The 27,967-nt window shown below is 42.4% G+C and overlaps 1 protein-coding gene across 4 annotated transcripts; it reads left to right on the top strand.

The window, feature by feature from the left end:
• Positions 1-67: 67 nt before the first annotated feature.
• On the top strand, positions 68-27,767 carry kdm1a (lysine (K)-specific demethylase 1a). 4 transcript variants are annotated; one of them, XM_017708857.1, is made up of 22 exons: positions 68-120; positions 1,574-1,610; positions 2,692-2,979; positions 6,349-6,517; positions 8,464-8,597; positions 8,719-8,797; positions 9,427-9,519; positions 10,284-10,390; positions 10,584-10,665; positions 11,453-11,547; positions 11,907-11,924; positions 12,307-12,449; positions 14,425-14,515; positions 14,832-14,966; positions 17,036-17,109; positions 19,333-19,444; positions 20,017-20,149; positions 20,551-20,738; positions 22,359-22,473; positions 22,997-23,124; positions 23,733-23,879; positions 24,554-27,767. In XM_017708857.1, the coding sequence occupies exons 2-22, from the start codon at positions 1,581-1,583 to the stop codon at positions 24,737-24,739; spliced, it is 2,547 nt and encodes an 848-aa protein (XP_017564346.1). In that variant the 5' UTR covers positions 68-120; positions 1,574-1,580; the 3' UTR covers positions 24,740-27,767. The 4 variants fall into 4 exon arrangements, with proteins under 4 accessions (XP_017564346.1, XP_017564345.1, XP_017564343.1 ...); XM_017708856.2 differs by having other exon boundaries at positions 98-120; positions 1,574-1,625; positions 8,470-8,597; XM_017708854.2 differs by having other exon boundaries at positions 99-120; positions 1,574-1,625.
• Positions 27,768-27,967: the final 200 nt, after the last annotated feature.

The following is a 27,967-nucleotide window of genomic DNA, read 5'->3' as shown; positions in this document are numbered from 1 at the left end:
CTTCTGGGCAAAAGCCAAATCCCGCCCATTCACGCACGAGCCCGGTGACCTGATTGGCTGCTCCCTCACTGCCTCACGCATTGTGCTGTGGTTCCTTTGTGCCGAAGGATAGCCAAAGAGGTAAACAAATAAACACATTTATTTAACGAAATAAACAACAAGCAGCATCTGCGAGGTTGTGTAAAGGTACGCCTGGCTTATGCAGTGATAACTGGCTCGGGTTTAATGGATATTAGCTTAAAATCGGCCGCTGTAGCTGAGGGAACTTAGCGTTAGCGCATGGCTAAGCTAGCGGTGGCTCTTTAGAGACATAATGGAAATACAATAGGATGTTGTGTGTTGGTTATTTCGGATTATATTGTGTCTTATAATGTGTTTATTGACGAGACAAAAATCACGAAGCTGAAGCCGGCACCGTATTCGCCAGCTTCTTGTTCGAATTTTGAAATTCTACCTTAAATGGTGCAGCAGTTACGGACCAGTGCTGCACCATTTAAGGTGGAACGAGAAAATTCGAATAGGAAGCTGACTTTAGCTTGGGTTAATATTGGCGTCTACGCTTCAGGCGCCAGAATGTAGCTGCTGATTAATTTAAGGTAGAACAGGAAAATTCGAAAAAAGGAGCCAGCTTTGTCCTAATATTGGCGTCTATGCAGGCTTCTGGTCCACTTTAAATGGTGCGACAGGGTGTAACTGCTTAACTTCTTGTTTTTGTTACTGACTTAAATGTCTGCTCTATTGAGTTATTATGTGGACCGTATGTTATTATATGTGTATTGTATGTTGTATGCAGTGAAAACAGCAGCACGGATTATGTTCTGTGTTGGGTTGATTTATTGTGTGGTGCTTACTGTGGGATATATTGTGTTATTTGTGTTGAAGTTGAGCTCCATCGATTTTTCAAAATTTTCTCCATAATAAAATAGTTAAGATGCAAACAGAGTCATTTGGTGTGAAATATTTCATTCTATAGAAATTTACCAAGTCAGAGTTGTTCATAGTGGTGGTGATAGGAACCAGATGTCCACCTGTAAAAGCTCCCTCACAGAAAGTTATTACATGAAGTGGTTATGAAATCACTGCCTGATGTCTGAGACATTGTTTTAGCACAGTTTTTAGAAGATTTTATCCTTAAAATACATTCACGGTGGAGGGATAGATGCAGGGAGACAAAATAGTCCCCAAAGAAAACTTATTATTTCAGATATTTTTCATCACTATTATCCATCATCAACATTCTATATAAAACTCAGAAGATATGTGTAGGTTCACTGGTGATTTTGGATAGTACATAAAATGTTTATTTTTATATAATGCTATGCTATATTTGTGTTGTAGTCATGGTGACCCCTGGTTCCTATCACCACTACTGTAAAGAAATCTGAACTGTTATTTAAAATGGTGTAATTCTTCTTCATCCACAAAGTTCATACTTTGTGTCATGTGCTTTCTCTCCACTGTATTGTTGTATATTGCATTATATTGTGTAGAGAAACCCATCATAGATGTGAATATATTGTTTCCTCTTTTCTGGCCCTTATGTGTGTTTTCTGATTCTGCCTTTGTCTCCCAGTGTGTGAATGGATATTTCCCGCTGCACCGAGAAATGGGTAAAACAAAACAAGGTTACTGTAATGTGCAGTCGACGTGAATTTACCACCATTCAACATCTCTCAGCGCATTAAAACAGCATCTCTCTGTTCATCACGCCAGTCATTAACCGGTGTTTCCATTCATTACAGTCAGTCACGGGCAGAGCAGGTGCTACACAGCAAGGGGGACGAAGAGAAAAGCCTCAATCAGTCTTAATAATGGAATTTATTCAGTCAGACACAAAGACATCAAAGATTATGGTCGAAATTCAACAGCTGTTAGCCAACTGTGATCTGTATGAACTCTCCCAGTGAATTAACCTCTTCTTTTATTTGAAATCAGGCCTTATCTGTTAAGACTAATTGCAAGTGGTGCTCGACAAAAAAATATGTAAAAGAGACGAAGTAACAGACGCAAAATCACTCAAATTATAGCACATGTAAAACTAATCCAGCTCAAGTAGGGCTTTATTTACACTGTGTTTACTGTAGCTATCACTTTTTATACTGTCACATCAACTCTCATGTAAATGTCTACAGTAATGAAGAATTATATGTCGAGTCGAGTAAAACTACACATTCTTTACCAGAGTGAAAATATAAGCACTCATTCTGTTAGTGTACATGCTGAAAACGTTAGCAAAGTTAGCACAAGGTGAGAAGTCTGAACTTTTGTTTTCGTAAGTCCCTTGATATCTCAGTGAATGCATTTACTGTTTTCTTTTATTTACATTTATTTGACTGCACAGCACACCCAGTTCTCATTGTTTGTTGTGGCTTAAGATGGCTGTGAAATTTAACAGATCAAGTGATCTGAAATACCTTAAATAATTTTGATTAGGCGATTACGTAATGGTTTCCTGTATTGTGCAAATGTCAGCATGAATTTTCCATCACTTAGCGCATTAAACAGCATCTTTCTGTTCATCACGCCGACCATTGACAGGTGCACACGTGCCTTCAGCTGCCGTTCATCCTGTGTCGACTCCAAACGACTCTGATCAGCACCACATTTCACCTTCCTCTTTCTCTTGTACATTTCTGCTCTAGAGCTCCCCACCACCTCTTACTTCTTCTCCTCATCTGTTTGTTGTTCCAGGAGAGGCCACTGTCTTCCTCCATCATGTTGTCGAGTAAGAAAGACTCTGCCCCCTCCTCCTCCTCTTCCTCCGGCGGCAATGGAGTTGATCGTACACTGGACGCTGCTGCTAGCTCCGCTCCTGGCCCTGCTGGCCCCGCCCCCGGCCCTGCAGAGGTGAAGAAGAAGGAGAGGGCGTCACCAAGTGGGGAGGGGGGCGGCCCACCCCTTGCGCACCCACCTGGCCCAGGGGGTGTTGATCAGGACACCGCCGAAGGGCGAAGGACCAGCCGCCGAAAACGAGCCAAAGTGAGCACCTCATTAGTATTGTCCCCCATCAGAGCCTTCTCGCCATTAGAGCCCTTACTGATAGAACCTTCCTCCGTTAGACCCTTCACTGATAAAAACGTCCCCTGTTAAAGCCCTCACTGATAAAACCTTCACGTGTTAGAGCCCTCACTGATAGAGCCTTTCCCTGTTAGAGCCCTTACTTATAGAACCTTCCCTCAGTAGAGTCCTCACTGAAAGAACCTTCCCCTTTTAGAGCCCTCACTGAAAGAGCCGTCACTGATGGAGCCTTCCCTTAATTAGAGCCCTCACTGATAAAACCTTCACGTGTTAGAGCCCTCACTGATAGAGCCTTTCCCTGTTAGAGCCCTTACTTATAGAACCTTCCCTCAGTAGAGTCCTCACTGAAAGAACCTTCCCCTTTTAGAGCCCTCACTGAAAGAGCCGTCACTGATGGAGCCTTCCCTTAATTAGAGCCCTCACTGATAAAACCTTCACGTGTTAGAGCCCTCACTGATAGAGCCTTTCCCTGTTAGAGCCCTTACTTATAGAACCTTCCCTCAGTAGAGTCCTCACTGAAAGAACTTCACCCCCCGTTAGACCCTTCACTGATAGAACCTTCCCCCATTAGACCCTTCACTGATTGAGCCTTCCACCGTTAGAGCCCTCACTGATGGAGCCTTCCCTCGGTAGAGCCCTCACTGATGGAGCCTTCCCTCGGTAGAGCCCTCACTGATGGAGCCTTCCCTCGGTAGAGCCCTCACTGATGGAGCCTTCCCTCGGTAGAGCACTCACTGATGGAGCCTTCTTTCGATAGAGCCCTCATTGATGGAGCCTTCCCTCGATAGAGCCCTCATTGATGGAGCCTTCCCTCGATAGAGCCCTCCCTGACGGAGCCTTCCCTCGATAGAGCCCTCCCTGACGGAGCCTTCCCTCAGTAAAGCCCTCACTGATGGAGCCTTCCCTCGATAGAGCCCTCCCTGACGGAGCCTTCCCTCGATGGAGCCCTCCCTGACGGAGCCTTCCCTCGATGGTGCCCTCCCTGACGGAGCCTTCCCTCGATGGAGCCCTCCCTGACGGAGCCTTCCCTCGATGGAGCCCTCCCTGACGGAGCCCTCCCTCGATAGAGCCCTCCCTGACGGAGCCTTCCCTCGATAGAGCCCTCCCTGACGGAGCCTTCCCACATTATAGCCCTCGTTGATAGAACCTTCCCCTGTTAGAGCCCTCACTGAAAGAGCCTTCCCTCGATAGAGCCCTCACTGATGGAGCCTTCCCTCGATAGAGCCCTCTCTGATGGAGCCTTCCCTCGATAGAGCCCTCACTGATGGAGCCTTCCCTCGATAGAGCCCTCACTGATGGAGCCTTCCCTCGATAGAGCCCTCACTGATGGAGCTTTCCCTCGATAGAACCCTCAATGATGGAGCCTTCCCTCGATAGAGCCCTCACTGATGGAGCCTTCCCTCGATAGAGCCCTCACTGATGGAGCCTTCCCTCGATAGAGCCCTCACTGATGGAGCCTTCCCTCGATAGAGCCCTCACTGATGGAGCCTTCCCTCGATAGAGCCCTCACTGATGGAGCCTTCCCTCGATAGAGCCCTCACTGATGGAGCCTTCCCTCGATAGAGCCCTCACTGATGGAGCCTTCCCTCGATAGAGCCCTCACTGATGGAGCCTTCCCTCGATGGAGCCCTCACTGATGGAGCCTTCCCTCGATAGAGCCCTCACTGATGGAGCCTTCCCTCGATAGAGCCCTCACTGATGGAGCCTTCCCTCGATAGAGCCCTCACTGATGGAGCCTTCCCTCGATAGAGCCCTCACTGATGGAGCCTTCCCTCGATAGAGCCCTCACTGATGGAGCCTTCCCTCGATAGAGCCCTCACTGATGGAGCCTTCCCTCGATAGAGCCCTCACTGATGGAGCCTTCCCTCGATGGAGCCCTCACTGATGGAGCCTTCCCTCGATGGAGCCCTCACTGATGGAGCCTTCCCTCGATAGAGCCCTCCCTGACGGAGCCTTCCCTTGATGGAGCCCTCACTGACGGAGCCTTCTTTCGATAGAGCCCTCACTGATGGAGCCTTCCCTCGATAGGGCCCTCACTGATGGAGCCTTCCCTCGATAGAGCCCTCACTGATGGAGCCTTCCCTCGATAGAGCCCTCACTGATGGAGCCTTCCCTCGATAGAGCCCTCCCTGCCGGAGCCTTCCCTCGATAGAGCCCTCACTGACGGAGCCTTCCCTCGATAGAGCCCTCACTGACGGAGCCTTCCCTCGATAGAGCCCTCACTGATGGAGCCTTCCCTCGATAGAGCCCTCACTGATGGAGCCTTCCCTCGATAGAGCCCTCACTGATGGAGCCTTCCCTCGATAGAGCCTTCACTCATAGAGCCTTCCCCTTAGAACCCTCACTGATAGAACCTTCCCCTATTAGAGCCCTCAGTGGCTGTGTTTACATGAAAAGATTTTTGCCAGTCCGATTGAATACAATCGAATTACAGATTCAGTCTGAGGTGTTTATATGCTCACTCTATTCAACAATCTGATGGGGAATTCGTTTACATGCTCGCTACAGGTAATCCGATGCAAAATGACAGACATGCGTGGAGTAGCGCTTAGAGTAAACGTTACCATGACAGCGAACATCACGTGATGTCCAGTCAGCTTGAGATGAGTTTCCAGTTGGTGCGTTTGTGATTTTAATTGCTTTAAACTGATGTCAAACTCAGAAAAATGACCTTCACATGTACTTATAAAGGAAGACGTCGTGAGACACATAAGCTGGATGTCCGTCCCACCACTGTCTTTTAAAGCTCAAAGCATAAAGCTCCTCTGCAGACCAGTTTCTGCTCCGCCATGTTGAATGTTTCGCTATGACGCGACGCACATGCGCAGAACATTCTTACACCTTCTGTTTGGAATGTAATCGGATTCAGGCATTTACACGGCTATTATTCTTCTATTTAACACATTATTTAGAGGTTTACCCACCTTGTTCAATCGGATATAAATTATAAATATTCCGAATGGCCTCAATCGCAGTAGTCTATTCCAGTTGAGGTGTTTACATGGATGTATTCTATTCCGATTGAGCTGTTAGTCGGATTATTAACGGATTATCAGGCTGCATGTGAAAGTGGCTACTGATAGAACCTTCCCCTGTTAGAGCCTTCACTGATAGAACCTTCCCCTGTTAGAGCCTACACTGATAGAACCTTCCCCCATTAGAGCCCTCACTTATACAGTCTTACCTTGTTGGAGCCCTCACTGATGGAGCCTCTCCCCTGTTGGAGCCCTCACTGATAGACTTCCCTTGTTGGTCTGTGTTTAAAGAGGGTCTGTTGTTCCCTGCAGTGAGAGTGTGGTTGTAATGGAGTGTTTATTGCGCCTCTTGCTGCAGGTGGAGTACAGAGAGATGGACGAAAGCCTGGCTAACCTGTCGGAGGACGAGTATTACTCAGAGGAGGAGAGAAACGCTAAAGCAGAGAAAGAACGAAAGCAGGTGCTGCCCCCACCCGCTCCACCGGTGGAGGAGGAAAATGACAGCGAACCAGATGAACCATCAGGTCAGGGCTGCTTGTGCACACACAGAGTTTAAAGGGAAAGTTTGGTGAAAAATCTAATTTACACACTTTGCCCTAGTTTACTCTGATGAGCCTCATGTAGCTAACAAGCATTGGAAGCTTATACCCCACAAGTCAGCGTGGTGCTAACTTGCCCCAAGCAGTGTGAAGTTGTTCAGTAATCACTAATAAACCTGACTATAGCTTCAAAATCTTGGTTCTATGTTTCTGCATTTGTCTCTTTAGATTCTATCGAGAAACCCAAACTCAAACTGGGCAAAACATGCAGTAGTTGCAGTGTATTTGTATACAGCATGTGTGCAGTTTATTTGTCTTGCAAAACTGGTCATGTTCATTCACCGTCCTGGTCACCTTGCCACTCGCTCTCCTGTCCGCTTGTCAGTTCTCTTGCATTCTGACTGGAGCCCGACTGAAATAGGATTTCTAAGATACTGATTTCGATATCTGAGTATTTAAAAGTTCGATATATCCAAGATAAGCGGATACTCGTTTTTTTTTCTTCAGAAATACATGAGTAGATCATTGGAGATTCTGCAGTTTGAAAATAAACTTGCAACGTTTCACACTGTAGAATAACAAATACAGGTAGTGGGCTGGAGGTTAGGGAACTGGCCCTGTGACCGGAAGGTTGCTGGTTTGATCCCCAGCACCGACAGTCCATGACTGAGGGGTCCTTGTGCAAGACACCTAACACTCCCCGGGCACCGTGGATAGGGCTGCCCACCGCTCCGGGCAAGTCTGCTCACTAGTGTGAATGTGGTGTTTCACTTCACGGATGGGCTAAATGCAGTGGTGAAATTTCCCCGTTTGTGGGATTAAAAAGTGTCACTTAAAGTACACATGAACATCTGTCCTATTATCTGGAGCATCTGAACATGGCGTGTTACTCATAACCATACCAGAGCTCCTTTTTGAGGCGCGAATGTCTCAGAGCATATCAGTGCTCTCTGTGTGCTAACGGTAGCCAAACATGTAGTGTGTGTTGTGGCACTAAGTCATGCTAGTTACTCGTTCAGCTCATGTTTATTTACGTATTCCCTCTGATTTAATTATTTCTAATACACCGACTGTAACGACAGATCATTTAGGCACAAGGCTGTATTTGCCAGCTTGTCTGAATTCTCACATTCCACCTTAAATGGTGCAGCAGTTATGTTTTGGTGCTTGAAGCTGCTGCTGTAACTGCTACACCCTTTAAGGTGGAACGGGAAAATTCAAATAAGCTTCATCATTTAAGCAGAATAAGCTAAGCGCTATTGTTTAACCGCTCATCTGCGTTAGTTATTTTCCACTGATAAACACATCACAAGCTAGTTTTGTGGGTAACCTAATGCTCGCCGCAGCGTTATAAGTTGTTGTAAGCTATGCTGCCAGAGTTTTTAGAAGTGATGAGCTGGAGAGAAAAGACAGGACCGTTGTTTGTTTACTTGCTAGAGCTGATGCATGTTTCATAAATATATCTGCAGTTAGGTTTGTCGAAAGCTTTGCCTTCACCACCCAACTAATGTAATGCTAAACGTAGGCTAATTGTGATGGGTTGAACGGAGGAGTGATGGGGATATTTTTTTATTATTAAAGTAATGTATTTAACAGCATGAAAACTATTTTGTGGGGTAACGTTACTCTGCTTTACTCTGTTTTGGTCAGCTGATCGTTGCGATTCGTGGCGTTCGTGTGCTGCCTGTGGCGAAGTTGCAGAGCACCCCCAGATCGACAAACTATGTAGCTACAACATTCATAACATGGTTGAAGGAACTTCCACCTCTCTGTTTCATTTTAAATAGTTATTTTCTCAGTTGTTATTTCTCACTCATAGCTTTATCTGCAGCTAACTCACATCAGCATGCTGATTCATCAGTCGGCTCTAATTTTCATCTGTCTGTTTGCATTTCCGCTCACATGCCTGCTAACCTGACCACTGTTTTCAGGTTTAGAGGGGGCAGCTTTCCAGAGCCGCCTCCCACACGACCGGATGACATCACAGGAAGCAGCTTGTTTTCCTGACATCATCAACGGGCCGCAGCAGACACAGAAGGTTTTCCTATACATCAGGAACCGCACGGTGAGACATGGCCTGCGTTCATCCGAGAGCTTTACTAATGTACCAATATACATATGTATACACAATATACAATGTACAAATATTTTTTAAATGATTTATTTTCCATTGTGTGGGTTTTTAGCTCCAGCTGTGGTTAGATAACCCGAAAATCCAACTTACCTTCGAGTCCACGGTTCAGCAGCTGGAGGCTCCGTACAACAGTCAGTGCATTCACACATGCATATATTTTCGAAACCACCCATATCACAGAAATACAACAGTTCAACCTCACGCATTCGGCCTACAGCAGTTTAGCCCTGCCTGTACAACCTACAGCAGTTTAACCCTACACATGCACATTGAGTTAATTCATAAATCATTTTTACATTATTATTTTCAAATCTCTTTTTATATCTGACAATTCAACAAGCTGTTTTTGTTATTGTGTCTTTAAGTAAACAAGCTCTTTCTGGATTCACTGCCTCATTCAAAAAGTAGTCCAGGCTGAACCTCTCCTTATAACTTCAGTGTGAATAGGTGGAGCTGAACTGCTTTAAGCTGAATAGAATACAATATCTAAAGACACTGCATTTAATAACACATCATTTTCAGCTTCGCTTCCATGTATGGACTGAACAATTGGAACAATGTTTACTTGCATCAGAATCTTTCATTAAAAAAATCAGTTTTCCTTTAAAAGGACAATATAATAATCAGTTATATAGCAAATGTTATTTTAGGTATTAAATTTAAAAGTACTTTGCACAGGAATATGAAAAAATCCTGTAAATTCCTGTTGTGTGGTTTTATTTTGCACCTGGGAGTCGACTGTTTGTGTTTATTATCTCAGGTGATGCTGTCCTGGTGCACAGAATCCACAGTTACCTGGAGAGACACGGCCTCATCAACTTTGGCATCTACAAACGGGTCAAACCTCTACCCAGTGAGTACTGTTTTTAAAAGGAGAGTTCACCAGTAGATGAAGTCCAGTGTCATTCAGACTGGTTTTGTGTGAAATGGTTCAGATGTCTTTACAGTGGTGGTGATATGAACCATGACTACAATACAAATATAGACATTTTATTTACTATCCAAAACCACCAGTGAACCTACATGTCTTCTGAGTTTATATGGAATATTGATGATGGAAAAATCTGGCAAAAACAGCCTAAATGTTTTCTTTTTATTCTTTAGAAACTATGTTATAGATTTTAGATTGTCTTCTAAATATGTAAATTTGAGATAATATTGCACATTATTTTTATAATTCTGTTCTCAATTAACAGTGCTAAAATAATGAAGCTCATTAAAGCATTAACCTTATTAGATAATGCAAGTGTTCACAAAACATTGCAATACGTAATGTTAATATTTATCATGTCACAAAACTTTTAAGGGAGTCTATCATGCTTTTCTGTTTTTTTTTTCCTGGAAGAGAGTGGGAAAGCTGACCACTCAGAGCACACTGGGTTCATTAGGAGGCGGGGGTTAAAGACAGAGGATGCAGAGAGTGGGAATAGAAATGAACTGTATGAGGAAAATATTGTGTTTTTGGAACATTATAAGCTGATTTTAATTTGTTGCAGTAGAGCCCAAAAATCTGCAATGTATTTTTTTTTTTTTTCTTCTTCTTCTTTTTTTTGTATCACTGCTCTGGTATCGTATGCAACTGGTGGAGCATTTCTTCTGACCTGTTTGTGTCTGTAGGTAAGAAGACAGGGAAGGTGATTGTGATTGGTGCAGGTGTGTCTGGTCTGGCAGCTGCAAGGCAACTGCAGAGTTTTGGCATGGACGTCACTGTGCTGGAGTCCAGAGTGAGTTCGGTATTACAGTCAGAATGAATGTGTGAATCATATGAACATTATAGAGCACTTTTTAAATGAAGCAATAGAAGTCATATTGCCCCCTAAACTTCCTGTAGTGTATTACAGTCTACCAGAATGACTGTATGGATCATACAAAGGTTTTTATTTTTTAAATTTTTTAATTTTTATTTTTTGTCGGCAGGACCGTGTTGGAGGAAGAGTGGCCACCTTCCGTAAAGGGAATTATGTAGCAGACCTGGGGGCGATGGTGGTGACCGGCCTGGGTGAGACTGACCTCTACATTCACTCTTTCTGTGTTATTGAAGTCCAGAAGAGCTGTTTTTGATGGTCTTAAGGCCCTGTTCTCTTCTACAGAGACTGGACTGTCTGTCTAACCACAGACCTGTCGGTCACCTCACAGCTTTAATGTTTGTCCACAATAGTACAGATAATACTACGATAAGGCTGTGAGTCATTTGATGTAGAAGCTCCTCATTAATGTAAAGCATAGTGAGTTCACTGTATCATCATAATTATTATTGTAATATATTAAAACATAGATTTCATCAAAGTTTGATGTTTATTTCCCCAAAAAAATAATTTACCAAGAGAAACAGGCAATATGACTAAAGACAATTTTGTAAATTTGTTTAATGTGATTATTTGTTGTGCATGTTTAGTATGATTTAAGCTTTATTTCAATTAATTATTTCAATAAAAGAATAATAATACTAGAAAAAATAAGTATAATTGTTTAGAATGCATTTTTAGTGTTTGTTGTCATTGTGTTCTCTTACTCTGCTCTGTTGTCTAATTCTACAATATATTTAACTCAGCCAGCAAGTAGTAATGTAGTAACACACGTACACAAACTCCATCAGTGGTACAGATACAGGAGTAAATGGGCCTGTAATTTTTTTTTATTATTATTATTAATTTGATAATTATTTAATTATTAATTATTGTGATTTTGCTTGCTTGCTAATTAGGGTTTAAAATGTCTTCTCACCAGCAGAGGGTGCAGTTTACCAGCTGAGACATTCTCATTCAATCTCTCTCTCGCTCTCTCAGGTGGTAACCCCATGGCTGTTGTCAGTAAGCAGGTGAATATGGAGTTGGCCAAAATCAAACAGAAGTGCCCACTTTATGAGGCTAATGGCCAGGCTGTAAGTACACACACTTATTGATGTAACCTTGAAAAATACAAAAGGCTGATTTTGGTGTTAAACACAGAAATTGTGAGCTACAACTGAAAACAATATATATAAAAATGATGAGTTTCTTATAATACATGAAAGAATACACATGTTTTGGCAACACTAGCTAACTCTGCTAACTGAAGGTGACATTAGCTAATCCTTCTAACTGGGAAAAGTTCACTTTAGCGAACTCTGCTAACTGAAAAAATGCTTGGTTGTAAAATTGAAAATAGTTTTTGTCTACTGTGTTCTGTAGTAAAGCGTTAATTTTCTCTCTCTCTCTCTCTCCATCACTCTGTCTCACACCTTTTCTTTCTCTCTAACAGGGAGAGCGATGCACAAGTGTAAGTACTGATTTACGTTATTATTTCAGTCTAAATGGGGAAAAACACGTTTTTTTTGTCTTAAATGTTCAGTAGAGGTTCTTATAAACTCTTTAGGTGTGAATTTATTTTGTGCAGCTGAGAGAAATCACGTAGCTTGCAGTGGTGATGTATGACCGATATCATTTTCCTGAACAAACCAATGTAAAATAATTTTTAAAGGAATAATGCAGTGAAAACAACAAATCTACACAATTTTATCCCACATGTGTTCATATGTTTTGGAGCATCTGTGTCTTTTACATGAAACACTTAAAATTTTGCCTTAAGATTACCCTGAAGTATTAAGTGACTGTTAAGTGTGTTGAAACCTATGGTCTGTGGTATGTCTGTGCTTTTGTAGGTTCCGAAGGAGAAGGATGAAATGGTGGAGCAGGAGTTTAACAGACTGCTGGAGGCCACGTCCTACCTCAGCCACCAACTGGACTTCAACTTCCTCAATAACAAACCTGTCTCTCTGGGTCAGGCACTGGAGGTGGTCATACAGTAAGTGACAAGTCATAACCAATCACTGACCGGTCACAGATGCACTGGTCATAACTACAGCCAGTCACAGCCAATCGCAGATTTGCTCTGGTAATAACTTGTGCAATTACAGCCAATCACAGACTTGCTCTGGTAATACTTCTGACAGTAACAGCCAGTCACGGACTTGCTTTACTAATAATTCAGCCAATTACAGCCAGTCACATACTTACTCTATTAATAACTCAGCCACTTAACAGCGTAAATTACAGCTAACTGACTCATTCTAATAGCTGAGCCAATCATGGTTTCGCTTGAATGCCTCATTATAATTGCTTTATTGATCTGTTACTTGTAAAGCTGTTCTAGTGATATATACACTGCTTAAAAAAATAAAGGGAACACTTAAACAACACAATATAGCTCCAGGTAATATAGCTCCAACTGTCCACTTAGGAAGCAACACTGATTGACAATCAATTTCACATGCTGTTGTGCAAATGGAATAGACAACAGGTGGAAATTATTGGCAATTAGCAAGACACACTCAAAAGGAGTGGTTCTGCAGGTGGGGACCACAGACCACTTCTCAGTACCTTTCTACTTTTTGGCTGATGTTTTGGTCACTTTTGAATGTTGGTGGTGCTTTCACACTCGTGGTAGCATGAGACGGACTCTACAACCCACACAAGTGGCTCAGGTAGTGCAGCTCATCCAGGATGGCACATCAATGCGAGCTGTGGCAAGGTTTGCTGTGTCTGTCAGCGTAGTGTCCAGAGGCTGGAGGCGCTACCAGGAGGCAGGCCAGTACGCCAGGAGACGTGGAGGAGGCCATAGGAGGGCAACAACCCAGCAGCAGGACCGCTACCTCCACCTTTGTGCAAGGAGGAACAGGAGGAGCACTGCCAGAGCCCTGCAAAATGACCTCCAGCAGGCCACAAATGTGCATGTACAAACGGTTAGAAACCGACTCCATGAGGATGGTATGAGGGCCCGACGTCCACAGATGTGGGTTCTGCTCACAGCCCAACACCGTGCAGGACGCTTGGCATTTGCCAGAGAACACCAGGATTGGCAAATTCGCCACTGGCGCCCTGTGCTCTTCACAGATAAAAGCAGGTTCACACTGAGCACATGTGACAGACGTGACAGAGTCTGGAGACGCCGTGGAGAGCGATCTGCTGTCTGCAACATCCTTCAGCATGACCGGTTTGGCAGTGGGTCAGTAATGGTGTGGGGTGGTATTTCTTTGGAGTGACGCACGGCCCTCCATGTGCTCGCCAGAGGTAGCCTGACTGCCATTACGTACCGAGATGAGATCCTCAGACCCCTTGTGAGACCATATGCTGGTGCGGTTGGCCCTGGGTTCCTCCTAATGCAGGACAACGCTAGACCTCATGTAGCTGGAGTGTGTCAGCAGTTCCTGCAAGATGAAGGCATTGAAGCTATGGACTGACCCGCCCGTTCCCCAGACCTGAATCCGATTGAGCACATCTGGGACATCATGTCTCGCTCCATCCACCAACGCCACGTTGCACCACAGACTGTCCAGGAGTTGGCAGATGCTTTAGTCCAGGTCTGGAAGGAGATCCCTCAGGAGACCATCCGCCACCTCATCAGGAGCATGCCCAGGCATTGTAGGGAGGTCATACAGGCACGTGGAGGCCACACACAATACTGAGCCTCATTTTGACTTGTTTTAAGGACATTACAAGTTGGATCAGCCTGTCGTGTGTTTTTCCACTTTAATTTTGTGTGTGACTCCAAATCCAGGCCTCCGTTGGTTAATAAATTTGATTTCCATTGATGATTTTTGTGTGATTTTTTTTGTCAGCACATTCAACTTTGTACAGAACAAAGTATTCAATGAGAATATTTCATTCATTCAGATCTAGGATGTTTTATTTGAGTGTTCCCTTTATTTTTTTGAGCAGTGTACATGTTTTTGTGTTGTCAAGGTGTTTTGTTTATGGAGATGCACTGTGCTTGTATCCAGGCTGCAGGAGAAACATGTGAAAGATGAACAGATTGAACACTGGAAGAAAATCGTAAAGACTCAAGAGGAGCTCAAAGAGCTGCTCAGCAAGGTACAGCAGGAGGAACTGAGAATACACATAACACTATGAAACTGATGCCCAAACCCATAGAGTACCTGCACCTTTGAGACCCAACCAGGCTGGACTGGTGCTGCTAAATTTATCACTTAGCCTGTGTGGGTCACATGATCATTATAGAGCGTTTTTTTTTTTTTTTTAAATGAAACAACCGAAGGCATATCGGCCCCTACACGTCCTGTAGTGTATTTACAGTCTGTCAGAATGATTGTTTTACAGTAAATGATGCAATGACAACAAACTGCATGTCAGCATTTTTTCAACTTCAGTTTCTCTCTCTCTCTGTTAGATGGTGGCCGCTAAAGAGAAAGTGAAGGAGCTCCATCAGCAGTATAAGGAGGCCAGTGAGGTGAAGCCTCCCAGAGACATCACCGCAGAATTCCTTGTCAAGAGCAAACACCGCGACCTCACTGCACTCTGCAAGGTATGCCCACACAGACTCGCAGATTAAAGCAAACTTCCCAGGACTGTACATCCTGCTCCTGTTTGGGTGTTCACTTCCAACTATACAGTAGGGGTCTCGAACTCAAATTACCTGACGCCACTTGCGAGATGGTCATCTAAATGACAGGAGGGTGGTGGGGTTGAAAAAAGGCTGGTAAGAAGTGTCACATTTATTTACTTATTTATTTTATTTTTTAAAGAATTTCAACTTTGACATGCACTCATTTAAGCCTATCTAAGTGTTTATTAGCAGTGCTTTTGTCGGCATAAGCCACAAATACCACTAATAATAATTAAAAAAACTGTCATTTTAACATTTAATAATAGTAGAAGTACTAGTTGTAGTTTAAATATTTAGAGTGTTTAATACACAGTTTAGTGTTCAGTTAAATCAATTAAATTTTTAACAGAAGAATTATAGGGACTCTTATTGTGACACTGTTGATGTTTCTGCTGAATGTGAGTACTATGTTCAGTGGATTAGTTTCATAATCCCATTTATTTCCTGTTTTTGTATAATATGCATCTCCAGCTGTGTCCTAAAATGAATTCACAAAGGCAGAGGCAGATATGACTTTTGCTCAAATTACAATAATAATTGAGTTAGTTATAGCAAAATTACAGTCAGTGTGCAGCTTTTAACACCATAATCATCAGTTTGAGCTCATTTTAAAGAGCTTAAGTTGGGGAACTAGATGCAGTGTCAGTGGTGGTTGAAGCAGATTTACCATTGGAAATATTTAGCTGCAGAAAAAATATAAAAAGTCAACTGCAGGCTGGATTTTTTTTGATAAATTGTAAATATTTGAAGATCAGTTTGAAGCTCGCTAATGGGCTAAGATCCCTGTGTTAGACAGCAGTGATACTGTAGAACCCACAATTAGCCCCTCTGAGGAAAATCAGAACACAGAACACCCCCCATGGTCAAGATACCAAACATGTAAAATGTATCCAAACCTCACATTGGGCATCACAATATATCACAATATACCACAAAAACCGTGGTAAGAAGAATAACAATTAAAAATAAGAGGTAATTGTGGGTAGCTCTGTCCCCCAGTTGTTTGTTTATTTAATTTTTAAGAAGTGTGGCAATTAAGACATCAGGCAGCAGAACATTGTTTAGCTACAGCTCTTGGGGTATAACATCACAAAATATGAATATACAGCTCTATTAGAATTTTAAGTTCTTCAATTGGTATCAGCCACATAATTTTCATGTGGGTCAGGCCCAGCTGTGCTCCCCAGGCACTGCTGAGTTGAGAAAATAAAGCAGCCTGTGGCTAATATGCTAATGTTGCAGATTTAATCAGCAAAGAGACCCATTAGTTCAACACATGCACAGGTTTTCTGAAGTCCTAATGGAGCTCATTTAAACTATTTTAGTCTTTCTTTCACCTCGTTTCCTATTGTGGGGGATTTTACTATTTTATTTATTTTGGCAGCAGCAGTCTCAGTTTAAAACCCACAAACCGATTAAACACAATGAATCTGAACTGAAGGAAGTTTAGATCTAAATGCTGCTGAAGTGTCCTCATGCTTTGCACTCCTCCAGACCTGTTTTAAGCGCATATTTAAGTCATTAATAATCATTAGAATGGCTAAATTTAAAGTACAGCATTAGCTCTCTTCCCTTGCACTGTCTGACCTTAAAGTGTGGAAGGCTTGTTTTAAGCCACACTGCCGGACTCGTGAGCATTTTCAGACGTAAAAATCAAACATGATTGAGGCCTCTAGTCACTCCAGATCTGCAGCAGGTCTAAAAGCTGTAGATTGATTTGATTTTTATTCAAAACATCCACATCCATGAAGCTCCTGACATGGAAAGTTGCTTTTCCTTGAAAATTGGATGTCAATTTGGGGTTAAAACTGGTCTTCATATCGTGTAGTGTGCTTCTGGCTTTACTCCTGCTTTAAACTGTGCTTTATAGACACTTAAGCAGCATGTATTGAACAACACTAGACATAGTGATGAGCGTGATATTGTATAATCAATCAGGGTTGTTCTGTTTTATTTATGTGGAGTTGAAAAGCTTGTCTGTTTTGTAGGAGTATGATGTGCTGGCTGAGCAGCAGGCCAAACTGGAGGAGAGACTGCAGGAGCTGGAAGCAAATCCACCCAGGTGCATACCTACAGACAGACTTACACTATCTGGTCAAAAGCATGTGGACAGCCAACATTCATGCCTGTTTGAGTTTGTTGGAAGTCCCATTCTAAAACCACAGGCATTAATGAAGTTGCCCCTCTTTGTGGCTATGACAGGCGCCGCCAATCTTCTGGGAAGCTTTCTACAAGATTTTGGAGTGTGTCTGTGGGAATTTGTGCCCATTCAGTCAAAAGAGCATTTGTGAGGTCGGACACTGATGTTGGACGAGAGGGTTTGGCTCACAGTCTATGTTCCTGGTGCTCAGTGAGGTTGAGGTCGGGTCTCTGTGTAGGCCACTGGAGTTCCTTCACACCAAACTTCTCAAACCATGTGTTTATGGCGCTTTCTTTGTGCACAGTGTCTCAGTCATGCTGTAACAGGAAAGGCTCTTCTGCAAACTGCTGACGCAAAGCTGGAAGCAGATAATTGTGTAAAATATGTTTGAATGCAGTAGCATTAACGTTACCCTTCACTGGAACTAAGGGGAGCCCTGAAAACCCTGAAAATCTGCCCCAGCTCATTATCCCTTCTCTACCAAATTTTACTTTTGACACTGTACATTCCAGTAGATAATGTTTTCCTGACATCCACCAAACCCAGATTCATCCAGCAGACTGTCAGATAGAGAAGCATGATTCATCACTCCAGAGAACGTTTTCACTGCTCCAGAGTCCAGTGGCGACCTGCTTTACACCACTCCTACTACATCTTAGGCTTGTGTGCAGCTGTTTGGCCATGGAGACCTATTTCATTAAACTTCTGCCATATAGTTTTTGTGCTGATGTTGCTTCCAGAGGCCATTTGATGCTCTTTAATGAGCTATTCAGTAGGAGGTGAGAGATTTTTACATAACTCACAGAGCAGGGCTGCTGTGTATGCATGGTCTACCACTTAATGACTGAGCTGGTTTTGTTCCTAGATGCTTGCATTTCACTGTAATAGTATTTACAGTTGACGGGGCAGAAATTTCTCAAACTGACATGTTTAAAATCACTACTTTAGTACAATCCTGCTGCCAGTGTTTATATTAAGACAGCTGTGTGCTTGATTTTATACACCTGTTATCAAAAGGTGAGGCTAAAACACCTGAACTCGCAGGGGTGTCCACATACACTATATTGCCAAAAGTAGTTGCGCATAGAGGTCACCACCTTTCTGCAAAATCATTCACTACAGACCTCCAAACTTCATGTGGCCTTCAGATTAGCTCAAGAAGAGCGTAGAGAGAGCTTCATGGAATGGGTTTTCAAGGACGAGCAGCTGCATCCAAGCCTTACATAACCAAGTGCAATGCAAAGCGTCGAATGCAGTGGTGTAAAGCGCTGTCACTGGACTCTAGAGCAGTGGAGACGTGTTCTCTGAAGTGATGAATCAAGCTTCTCTGTCTGGCAATCCAATGGACAAGTCTGGGTTTGGCAGTTGCCAGCAGAACGGTACTTGTCTGATTGCATTGTGCCAAGTATAAAGTTTGGTGGAGGGGGAATTATGGTGTGGGGGTTGGTTTTCAGGAGTTGGGCTTGGCCCCTTAGTTCCAGTGAAAGGAACTCTTAATGCTTCAGCAGACCAAGAGATTTTGGGTAATTTCATGCTCCCAACTTTATGGGAACAGTTAGGGGATGACCCCTTCCTTTTCCAACATGATGGCGCACCAGTGCACAAATCAAGGTCCATAAACACATGGATGAGTGAGTTTGGTGTGGAAGAACTTGACTGGCCTGTATAGAGTCCTAACCTCAACCCAATAGAACACCTTTGGGATGAATTAGAGCGAAGACTGCAAGCTAGGCCTTCTCGTCCAATATCAGTGTCTGACCTCACAAAGGTGCTTCTGGAACAGTGGTCAAAAAAATCCCATAAACACACTCCTAAACCTTGAGGAAAGCCTTCCCAGAAGAGTTAAAGCTGTTATAGCTGCAATGGGTGGGCCGACATCATATTAAACCTTATGGAATGTCACTCAAGTTCATATGTGTGTGAACGAGTGAATGCTTTTGGCAATATAGTGTGCTTTTGGTCGTGAACACACATACGTAGCTACTCTTAAACAGGTAAGGGCTTTGTGTGGCTTGATGTTGCAATGTCTGTGTTCTTATCTCTCTCTCTCCCGCTCCCTCCTTCTCTCTCTCTCCCTCTCCCTCCCTCTCCCTCCTTCTCTCTCTCTCTCTCCCTCTCCCTCCTTCTCTCTCTCTCCCTCTCCAGTGATGTGTATCTGTCCTCCAGAGATAGACAGATATTGGACTGGCACTTCGCTAATCTGGAGTTTGCTAACGCCACTCCTCTTTCTACTCTCTCCCTCAAACACTGGGACCAGGTACAGAATCTAGACACACTCAGAAGCACAAAGGTGTAAACAATTCTGCGCTTTAGGAACACGTCATGAATCTGACGTAGACTTTTTCTTAGGACCTTTCTCAGAACATAGGAAGATACTGGAAAATGAGGGCCAATGTTAACATGCTAATATAAGGTTAACATTTTTGATTTAACACAGCATTGAATTGACTCCTAAATTTTTTATTTTGCAGGTTTTAATTTACTCAATGATGTCATATTTTGTCCTTTGTGGAGTTAAATACATAATCTGATTTTGTTAACTTTTTTGGTTGGGTAATCAGATAAATGTGACGTATTTTATTGGCCTTAGTATATAATTTAAAAATAGAACATTAACATAATATAATGAAAGAATGGGCTATTATTATTGTTGTTGTTGTTGTTGTTGTTATTATTATTATTATTATTATTATTATTATTATTATTATTATTAAATAACAGTTACTTACATTATCCCTCTCTAATAACCACACCCTATAATAGGTTCTTACAACACCTGTGATTCTAGCTCCCCCTAACCTTTCTGTCTGCCTGCCTGCCTATCTGTAGGATGATGATTTCGAGTTTACAGGAAGTCATCTCACTGTGCGGAATGGTTACTCCTGTGTTCCTGTGGCTCTGGCTGAAGGTTTGGACATCAAACTCAACACAGCCGTGCGGCAGGTGCGCTACACGTCCTCAGGTGAGTTAGTAAAATGCTGTGCAGTAAAGATGTTTGAAAGCACGCCGTTTATTCCCAAGAACGTTCATTCCGTATATAAACTGCAGAAACTGTTAAACTTGGTTGTGAAGTTGTTAACATGGTTAGCCTATGATGGCTACAGCAGTTTGGCCCCACCCATTTACATGTGTCAGTCTTAAAGGTGCATTCACAAAAACAACCTGTTTAAAGAATAAAGAGAGGTTGGAAAATTGAATGACTGTTTTTGGAAGGAAACTGGAAAGGGGAGAATAAACTATTAAAACAAATTGAATACTTTACATGGAATAATTTCTCTCTCTCTGTCTCTTTTGCTCTCTCTCTCTCTCTCTCTCTCTCTCTCTCTCTCTCTCTCTCTCTCTCTCTCTCTCTCTCTCTCTCAGGCTGTGAGGTGATAGCGGTGAACACTCGCTCCACCACTCAGACGTTTATCTACAAGTGTGATGCGGTGTTGTGCACTCTGCCATTGGGGGTGCTGAAGCAGCAGCCGCCCGCTGTGCAGTTCGTTCCTCCGCTGCCCGAGTGGAAAACATCCGCCATCCAGAGGATGGGCTTCGGAAACCTCAACAAGGTCTGTATGCGTGAACGAGCACTGTAGTTTGGCCTGCAAAACTTGTAGAAAAGCAGACCTTTTACATTGTTAAAGATTTTCTTCTGGACAGAAATCTGGATTTGAGTCTATGTAATTTGTATATCGTTAAGTATTACATGGATTTTAATGCTGATTTAGTCAGAATATACATTTGTAAAGTGTAAGGCAGCTGAACTAGTTCTGCACTATAGAGGTTGTTGCCTTTATTTCAACCCATATAAACGAAATAAAAAAATCAAAACATTAAAGACAAAATAGGAACACAAGTGGTTTTTGAGCATTTATTTTTACTCCCATAAATTCTACCCTAAAAGTAGTTGATGGTAGCTCTTGCCAATGCCAGCTAATTCTGCTAACGGGAAGTGGCTAAATCTAGTAAACTCTTAACTGAAAGTAGCTATCTCTGCTAACTGAAAATAGCTAGCAGTCGCTAACTGAAAGTGGCTAACACTAGATCTGAATGCGAGTGAACTCTATTAACTGTAAATAGCTGGATTTTGCTGCTGTGAATGGACGGCTGACTTCCTCTCCTCCTCATTTAGAGAGTGTAAGACAGACAGCGCCAACCAGTGTACTGAAGTAGGAACTGTTATTCTCGAGGTACACGGCTGCAACATTTTATCAAAAATATCTCAAACATCCATTATAGATGATGGAAAATGTTTGATTATAATAATCATAATTTTATTGACGCGGCGTACTGAAATAAATTCATATTGCATCAGGTGAATTCTCTGGCTCTAGAGAATTAGACGGCTAATTTGTGTCTGGTTCTGTATTAATAATGCAGGTTGTGTCTGTGTGGTGCAGACGATGCGGTGAAGTGGTGTGTTGTAGTGATATCGGTGCTCGTCACACTGCCCTGACAGAGTAATCGAATGCGTTACAGGGTTTAATGTCCTTGCACCAAGGTTACCTCTACCTGAAATAGAAACATGCTGCCTTTTCCCAGAGCTGAGCTGAGGGAGTGCACGTACGCACCCTCAGTGAACACCACCCCCCACACCCATCATCTCTCTTTATATTTCTCTCTCTTTCACTCGCTCTTGCATTCGCTCTCTCTCTCTCTCTCAGCTGCAGCAAAATGCTGCAGTATTATGCAAGCTGCTGCTGCTGCGTTTCCTCTCTCAGACAGCAGGGGGTGCAGTGTACTGCAGTGCTTCTGCTGCATCGTGGCTTGCATTGCATTCCAGTAGTGATGCAGTGCAGTTGGCTGTGTTTATCTGGAGTGTAATGTTTAGTGCATTGGAGTCAGAATCAGAAAAATACTGCATATGCTAATTTTGAAAATAATTACAAATAACATTAAAAATGCGCACAGTAATAAACAAAAATTCTAACCTTCATGGTCCAGAAAGTTGTCCAGTGCACAGAGAGCATTATGTAGATGTATGTTTAATGTAGGAAGATAACTACTGATTTCTACTTTCGTGTCTAGGCCGTAGTGAATGTAAACATCACTGAATGGCTTAAAAATATTAATCACATCATCGGCTCAGCTGCAGTCTTCAGTATGTAGAGTTCATGCTCAGAGCCCTTCCTGTAGATGTGGTTCTTGTTACGTGGTCCACTGATTCCTTGTGTCCTCCATTCTTGCAGGTGGTGCTGTGTTTTGACCGCGTGTTCTGGGACCCCAGTGTGAATCTGTTTGGTCATGTGGGGAGCACTACAGCCAGCCGCGGAGAACTGTTCCTTTTCTGGAACCTCTACAAAGGTCAGTGTTCTCCTTTAGTCTAGAATTATTGTTGTCATTTTGTTGTATGTTCAGTTTATGTTGTTATACTAATGTAGTTACGTTATCATGTTGTTATTATTAACACAGATATTTATGTAATAAATTACATTTATATTCAGTTTCCATTCTCTATTTGGGGAATTTGGGTTTTTATCTTTGTTCTTTCTTTTTTCTTCTTTTTGCAATAAGACTGTACATGGAACATTTAAAATGATCATAAAATGATCTTCCCCTGTTATTACACTAATATGATATAAACGGAAAGTTCAGAATCTGCACTTTTCACACAATTGCTCAACTTGATCTACGAGCTATTAAATAATTTAACAGAATATAAGTAGAGACATATTAAGGCGTATTGACTTTAGGAGACCAGTAATCAATTACAGTCTGTGATCAATCAGTGTAGATCAATGAAGCGAAACTGTAAGCGTGTAAGCCTGCTCCTGGGTTGAGAGGGTATGTGAGATGCTGATTTGTGGCGTTTTATGTCCCTGTCCAGCCCCCATCCTGCTGGCCCTGATGGCAGGAGAAGCTGCTGGCATTATGGAGAACATCAGTGACGATGTCATTGTGGGCCGTTGCTTAGCGATCCTGAAGGGCATTTTTGGTAGCAGCGCAGTCCCTCAGGTGAGCTCATACCTGTCCCTCCAGGGTGCAACCTGTTCATCAGAATAGTCTCTCTCTTTCTTATGGGAAAACCTGTATCGTTAAAAACTGAATTTTTCTCAAATTTATAAAGTACGTACAGTCCTCGTTTCCTGAGGTGACAGAAACAAACTTACTTTGTCTCACGCATTCGTCCTATGGCAGTTTAGCTCCACCCATCTATCCTACAGCAGTTTGTCCTACAGCAGTTTAGCCCCACCCATTCGTCCTACAGCACTTTAGTCCCTCCCATGCAGCCTACAGCAGTTTAGCTCTGCCCATTTGGCCTACAACAGCTTAGCTCTGTTAAAGAAGTACTTTCCATATATTTAAATGTATTTTACATTGGTCTGTGATCATGTTTTGTGTTCTGTCTGTACAGCTGCCATATAATCATAGAGTTTGAGTTATGTGTTTGATGGACAAACTTTGATGAACAAGTTATATTGTGAATTGTGTTAGTGCTCATATCTGACCTTCAGCAGAGAGAGAGTCCACACACACACACACACACACACACACACACATCGGCCTTAGCTCTTCTCCAACACTAACGTCAGTCTGATTGATGGTATGTGTTGCCACGGCAGCCAAAGGAGACGGTGGTTACGCGCTGGCGGGCTGACCCCTGGGCCCGTGGGTCATATTCATACGTGGCGGCCGGCTCCTCTGGAAACGACTATGACCTCATGGCCCAGCCGATCACACCTGGACCTGCTATACCTGGAGCTTCACAGGTGAGACATCGACACTTTATTCGGATTAACATATTGACAGTGAAATTGTTTATATTATAGAAGTTAAATACAGAAACGTTTGTGATAAGTTTATGAAAGGTTTTTGGCCTACAGTATATTTCTTGTTTAAACTATTATGTTCTGGTTACTTCAGTGAAATACATGTAGGACAATGTAATGAATTACACTAGATGAAGAAAGTGAATTATCCTGAAAGGTTGAAAATTGATGGATGTAGCCGTCTTTTTTGTTGTGATGCCGTTTATCAGAGGCATTAAGTTGGGTTACATTGGCTAGCTAACTACAGCGACGGCACATGCTTTAGTCTTGTAGGCTTACATTACACATAATACTTTAGCACACATAGCAAAGCAAGCTCATACAAATCCCTAGCACAAAATAGCTAGTGTGCAAAAAAATAGTTGGCTAACACACAAATAGCTAGCACAAAAATAGCTAGCTAAAACATAAATAGCTGTCTAGCACAACAGTAGCTTACAAATACATAAGTATCACAGAAAATAGCTCACAAATTCAAATAGCTAGCACAAAAAAGCCATCTAACACAAAACTATTTAGCACAAAGGTGGCTAGCAACAGAAAGATTGCTTTTGGATCCAGCGTGGAACCTTCTTCATGTTTTCAGTCTAATTTTACGTTTGTATGTTTTGCAGCCGGTTCCTCGTCTCTTCTTCGCCGGAGAACACACAATCCGGAACTACCCAGCCACGGTGCACGGGGCCCTGCTGAGTGGACTGAGAGAGGCCGGCCGAATTGCTGACCAGTTCCTGGGAGCCATGTACACACTGCCCAGACAAAACACAAACACAGCCAACACGCAGCCATCGCCTAGCGTTTAAACAAACCATACAACTGCACAGATACGTCCACTGATCACCTCCAGAAAGCAGACTCTGTCAGCACTGAACCTGAACTACAGCTCTGACTTACTGTTCAGACTCACACACACACAGTCCTCAGCTAACATACAAATACAGATACATACACACACAGTACTATGTAAACGTCTGAGGTGCCGGTCAGTTTCAAACATTTATCAGGGCAGTTAATTTGTTTTGAATTTCTTGTTTTCAAAAATTAGTTTGTGAGCTGGTAAAAAAAGCAAAGTTTGATTCCAGATTTCTCCTGGACGCCTCCATACATCGCAGAGATTTATTAAATTCTGTCAGCAACACATCAAAGGTGTTGACTGGATAAATCATGTATTGGAACTACAGTTATTTCTGAGCTTCCTCCAGAAGAGGGCAGTAAATGGTTAAACACATGACTTGTGGCAAATCAACACTTGACGTCAACAGCTCACAGGTACCTAAATCTTTTGCACTGTCCTGTGTAACGTGTTTCTGTCATTCCCAAAACCTTACACTTTATGTTGCGCCATTCATCAAGAAATTTATATATATATGTGCATGTTCAGTCATTACTGATCTCCAAGTAGAAGCTGTCGTTTAAGGGAAGCTCCCCACTCAACTTCCTTCTGGGAATTTCCTGGAAAACATCCAAGATTTTTGCAAGAAGATTCCCAGTGACCTTTATACAGATTAGAGGACATTTCTCTCCTTTTATGGCACAGCAAGGGAATTTCATGAGGAACATGCACACTACACATTTAAACACACAGTACAGATGTTGTTCAGTACTCGCCATCATGCTAATATTAGAAACTCTTGAGTCTGAACTGGAAAAGAAGGTTTTGTTAACTGTTGCTATCATGCCGTTTAGTAAACATGTTCTAGACCTGATACTTTTTGCCACATGTATCTCTCTGGACACTCTGAATTATGAGGTTCATTAAGGAGCTAAAATATGATCACTGCTACATGTGACATCATAAGACTTAACCGAAATGCGCCACAGGTTCTGTCAACTGTGGTAGTTTAGAGGCTTTGGCAGTGCTGGGTTGCAGTTTGAGAAGCTGGGGTTGGTATATAACCATGTTGAAGTTCAGGTGATGTCATTTTAGAATACACTTGGATGCAGCAGTGTTTATATTTGTACAACAAAATGTATCAGCTGTGGAACGTCGTTTATCGAGTGAAAGTGACGCTTTTTTCAAACAATGTTGCCCATAAATATAAACAGCTTTGCCCTAGAGCTCCTAAAGCAGGCTAGTCTTGCAGGGCTGGCTGTGATCTCATAGCAAGAATACACATCGGGGGACAGCTTGTTTAAATTTTAGTACTGGATTTTGCCGCTAACGAGGACACGCCCCCTCTAAACTCTGCCTATGAATTCCTCAAGATCGGCTCTTTTAACATCAAGTGTGATCAGTAGTGAAAGCAAAACAAGCTAGCTAGCAAAATTGTTACAGGACTGTTTTCTTATAACAATTTTTAATGTGTTCTCTGCACACATGACTGTTTAATTGGAGTTCTGGAGGACCACGAGGTTCTAGAGTGTCCTGCTTCCAGTTGCAGGGTTTTGTTTACAGCTGTCTGACCAACACAGTGGAAAAAGACTATTCAGACGCTCAAATGTGAGTAAATGTTGCTTATAATCTGAACCTCTGTAGATAAACAAATTAAAAACACCCATATGATCGGCAAGTTTCTTTGGCTATATTTTGGGACTAGGCTAATGCTGACAAGCTCACTGTCGCCCCCTAGAGTGAGCTCCGCCTTTAGGAGGCTTTAGATTGGTTTTGAAATTTCACCCTCAGTTGGTTTCCACCTTAAATAGCACGTTTAAGCCCAAAATTACTCGTGGTTGTCCCCAGATGTTCTTGTTACGAGACCACGTCTGGCTCTAACTGTGGTCAAGAATGAATTCAGAGGTCTGTACACATATACAAACAAGATTAGTGAGTATGCACACACAGAATAGCTACATATAGAACAGTATACAGTGGTTGTGTATGTGCAGTCTGTATGGCCTGTTTACGCTGAGGACAGAGGGGAGCGGTCAGTTGGGTCTGTATCCAGCAGTAATGACCATTAAATCCTATTAAAGTGCTGTGAATGCCTGCAGACATCCTGCTTGCTTGAAGGAGTTTTGTCTGAAACGCTAACAGAACTTCAGAGTTTCAGTCCTGATTAAAGGGACAGTGTGATCTCTGCTGAATCTGCATCGTACGAAAAATAACGTCAACACGTTTCCCTCAGCTTAGAAAACCTGTTTACTTCATACACACGTGTACCAGCAGTCAGTGGGTAGATGCTGACTGATAAATGCTGGAGTTGTGCTTTGAGTGTAACGTAGTTTGATGCTGAGGACAAAAAAACTACGGAAGCACGTCCTGCCACTGGAAAAAAGAAAAAGTAGTATGTCGGAATAATGAGAAAATTTCCTATAATTATAACTTGGTATCTCATAATTATGAGATTTTCTCTTGTAATTGTCTTAGTATCTCTTATTTATGACATAATGTCTCATAATAGAGATCCTGTCTCCTAATTTTGACTTAGTATCTCATATTTATGACTCTGTATCTCATGTATGACTAAAGACCCCATCTCTTATGAGAATTTAGAGATAAGAGGGTAATGAGAAAGTAAACTATAATTGTGAGATATTAAGCCACAGCTATGAGATATGAAGTCATAATTATGCAAAACATGAGATGCGTAAGTTTTTTTTTGTTTTGTTTTTTTGGCTTTTTTTTTTTAAGTAGTAGAAAAGGGTTTCCATAGTAAGGCGTTTGTGTGGAAGCTGATTTTGTCCGAGGCCTGTAGTTTTTCTTTTTGTTGCTGTTTAGATCAGTTTAGTTGAGGATGGAGAAACAGTGTCTTGTCAAAGCTTTTTTGTTGAAAGATGTTTTGCTTTAAACTGAAGATGTTTTCTTTCCTGTATCTTTATTTTATGCCGTTGTCATTACAGTCCAGTTTTTATATTTTGTTAGAATTTGGTATTAAATGGAGAAAATAAGCACGGCTGGGTCGTTTCTTTTATGTGTGTTTTGTGGTAAAGTATTATAAGGTCAGAGGTCAGCGCAGTGGGTGACTCATTTCCTCTTCTCTCCTTTTTATTTGTTCTCTACTTTCCCAGTTTCCTTTCTCTTGTTTCTGTCTCTGTTCTCATTCACTCGTTTCCTTCTCTTTCTCCCAGAGAAGGCTATATAATATCATGAA

The sequence above is a fragment of the Pygocentrus nattereri genome, chromosome 10, assembly GCF_015220715.1.
Source record: "Pygocentrus nattereri isolate fPygNat1 chromosome 10, fPygNat1.pri, whole genome shotgun sequence".
Lineage (NCBI taxonomy): Eukaryota > Metazoa > Chordata > Actinopteri > Characiformes > Serrasalmidae > Pygocentrus > Pygocentrus nattereri.
This window is presented reverse-complemented; position numbering and strand designations above follow the sequence as displayed.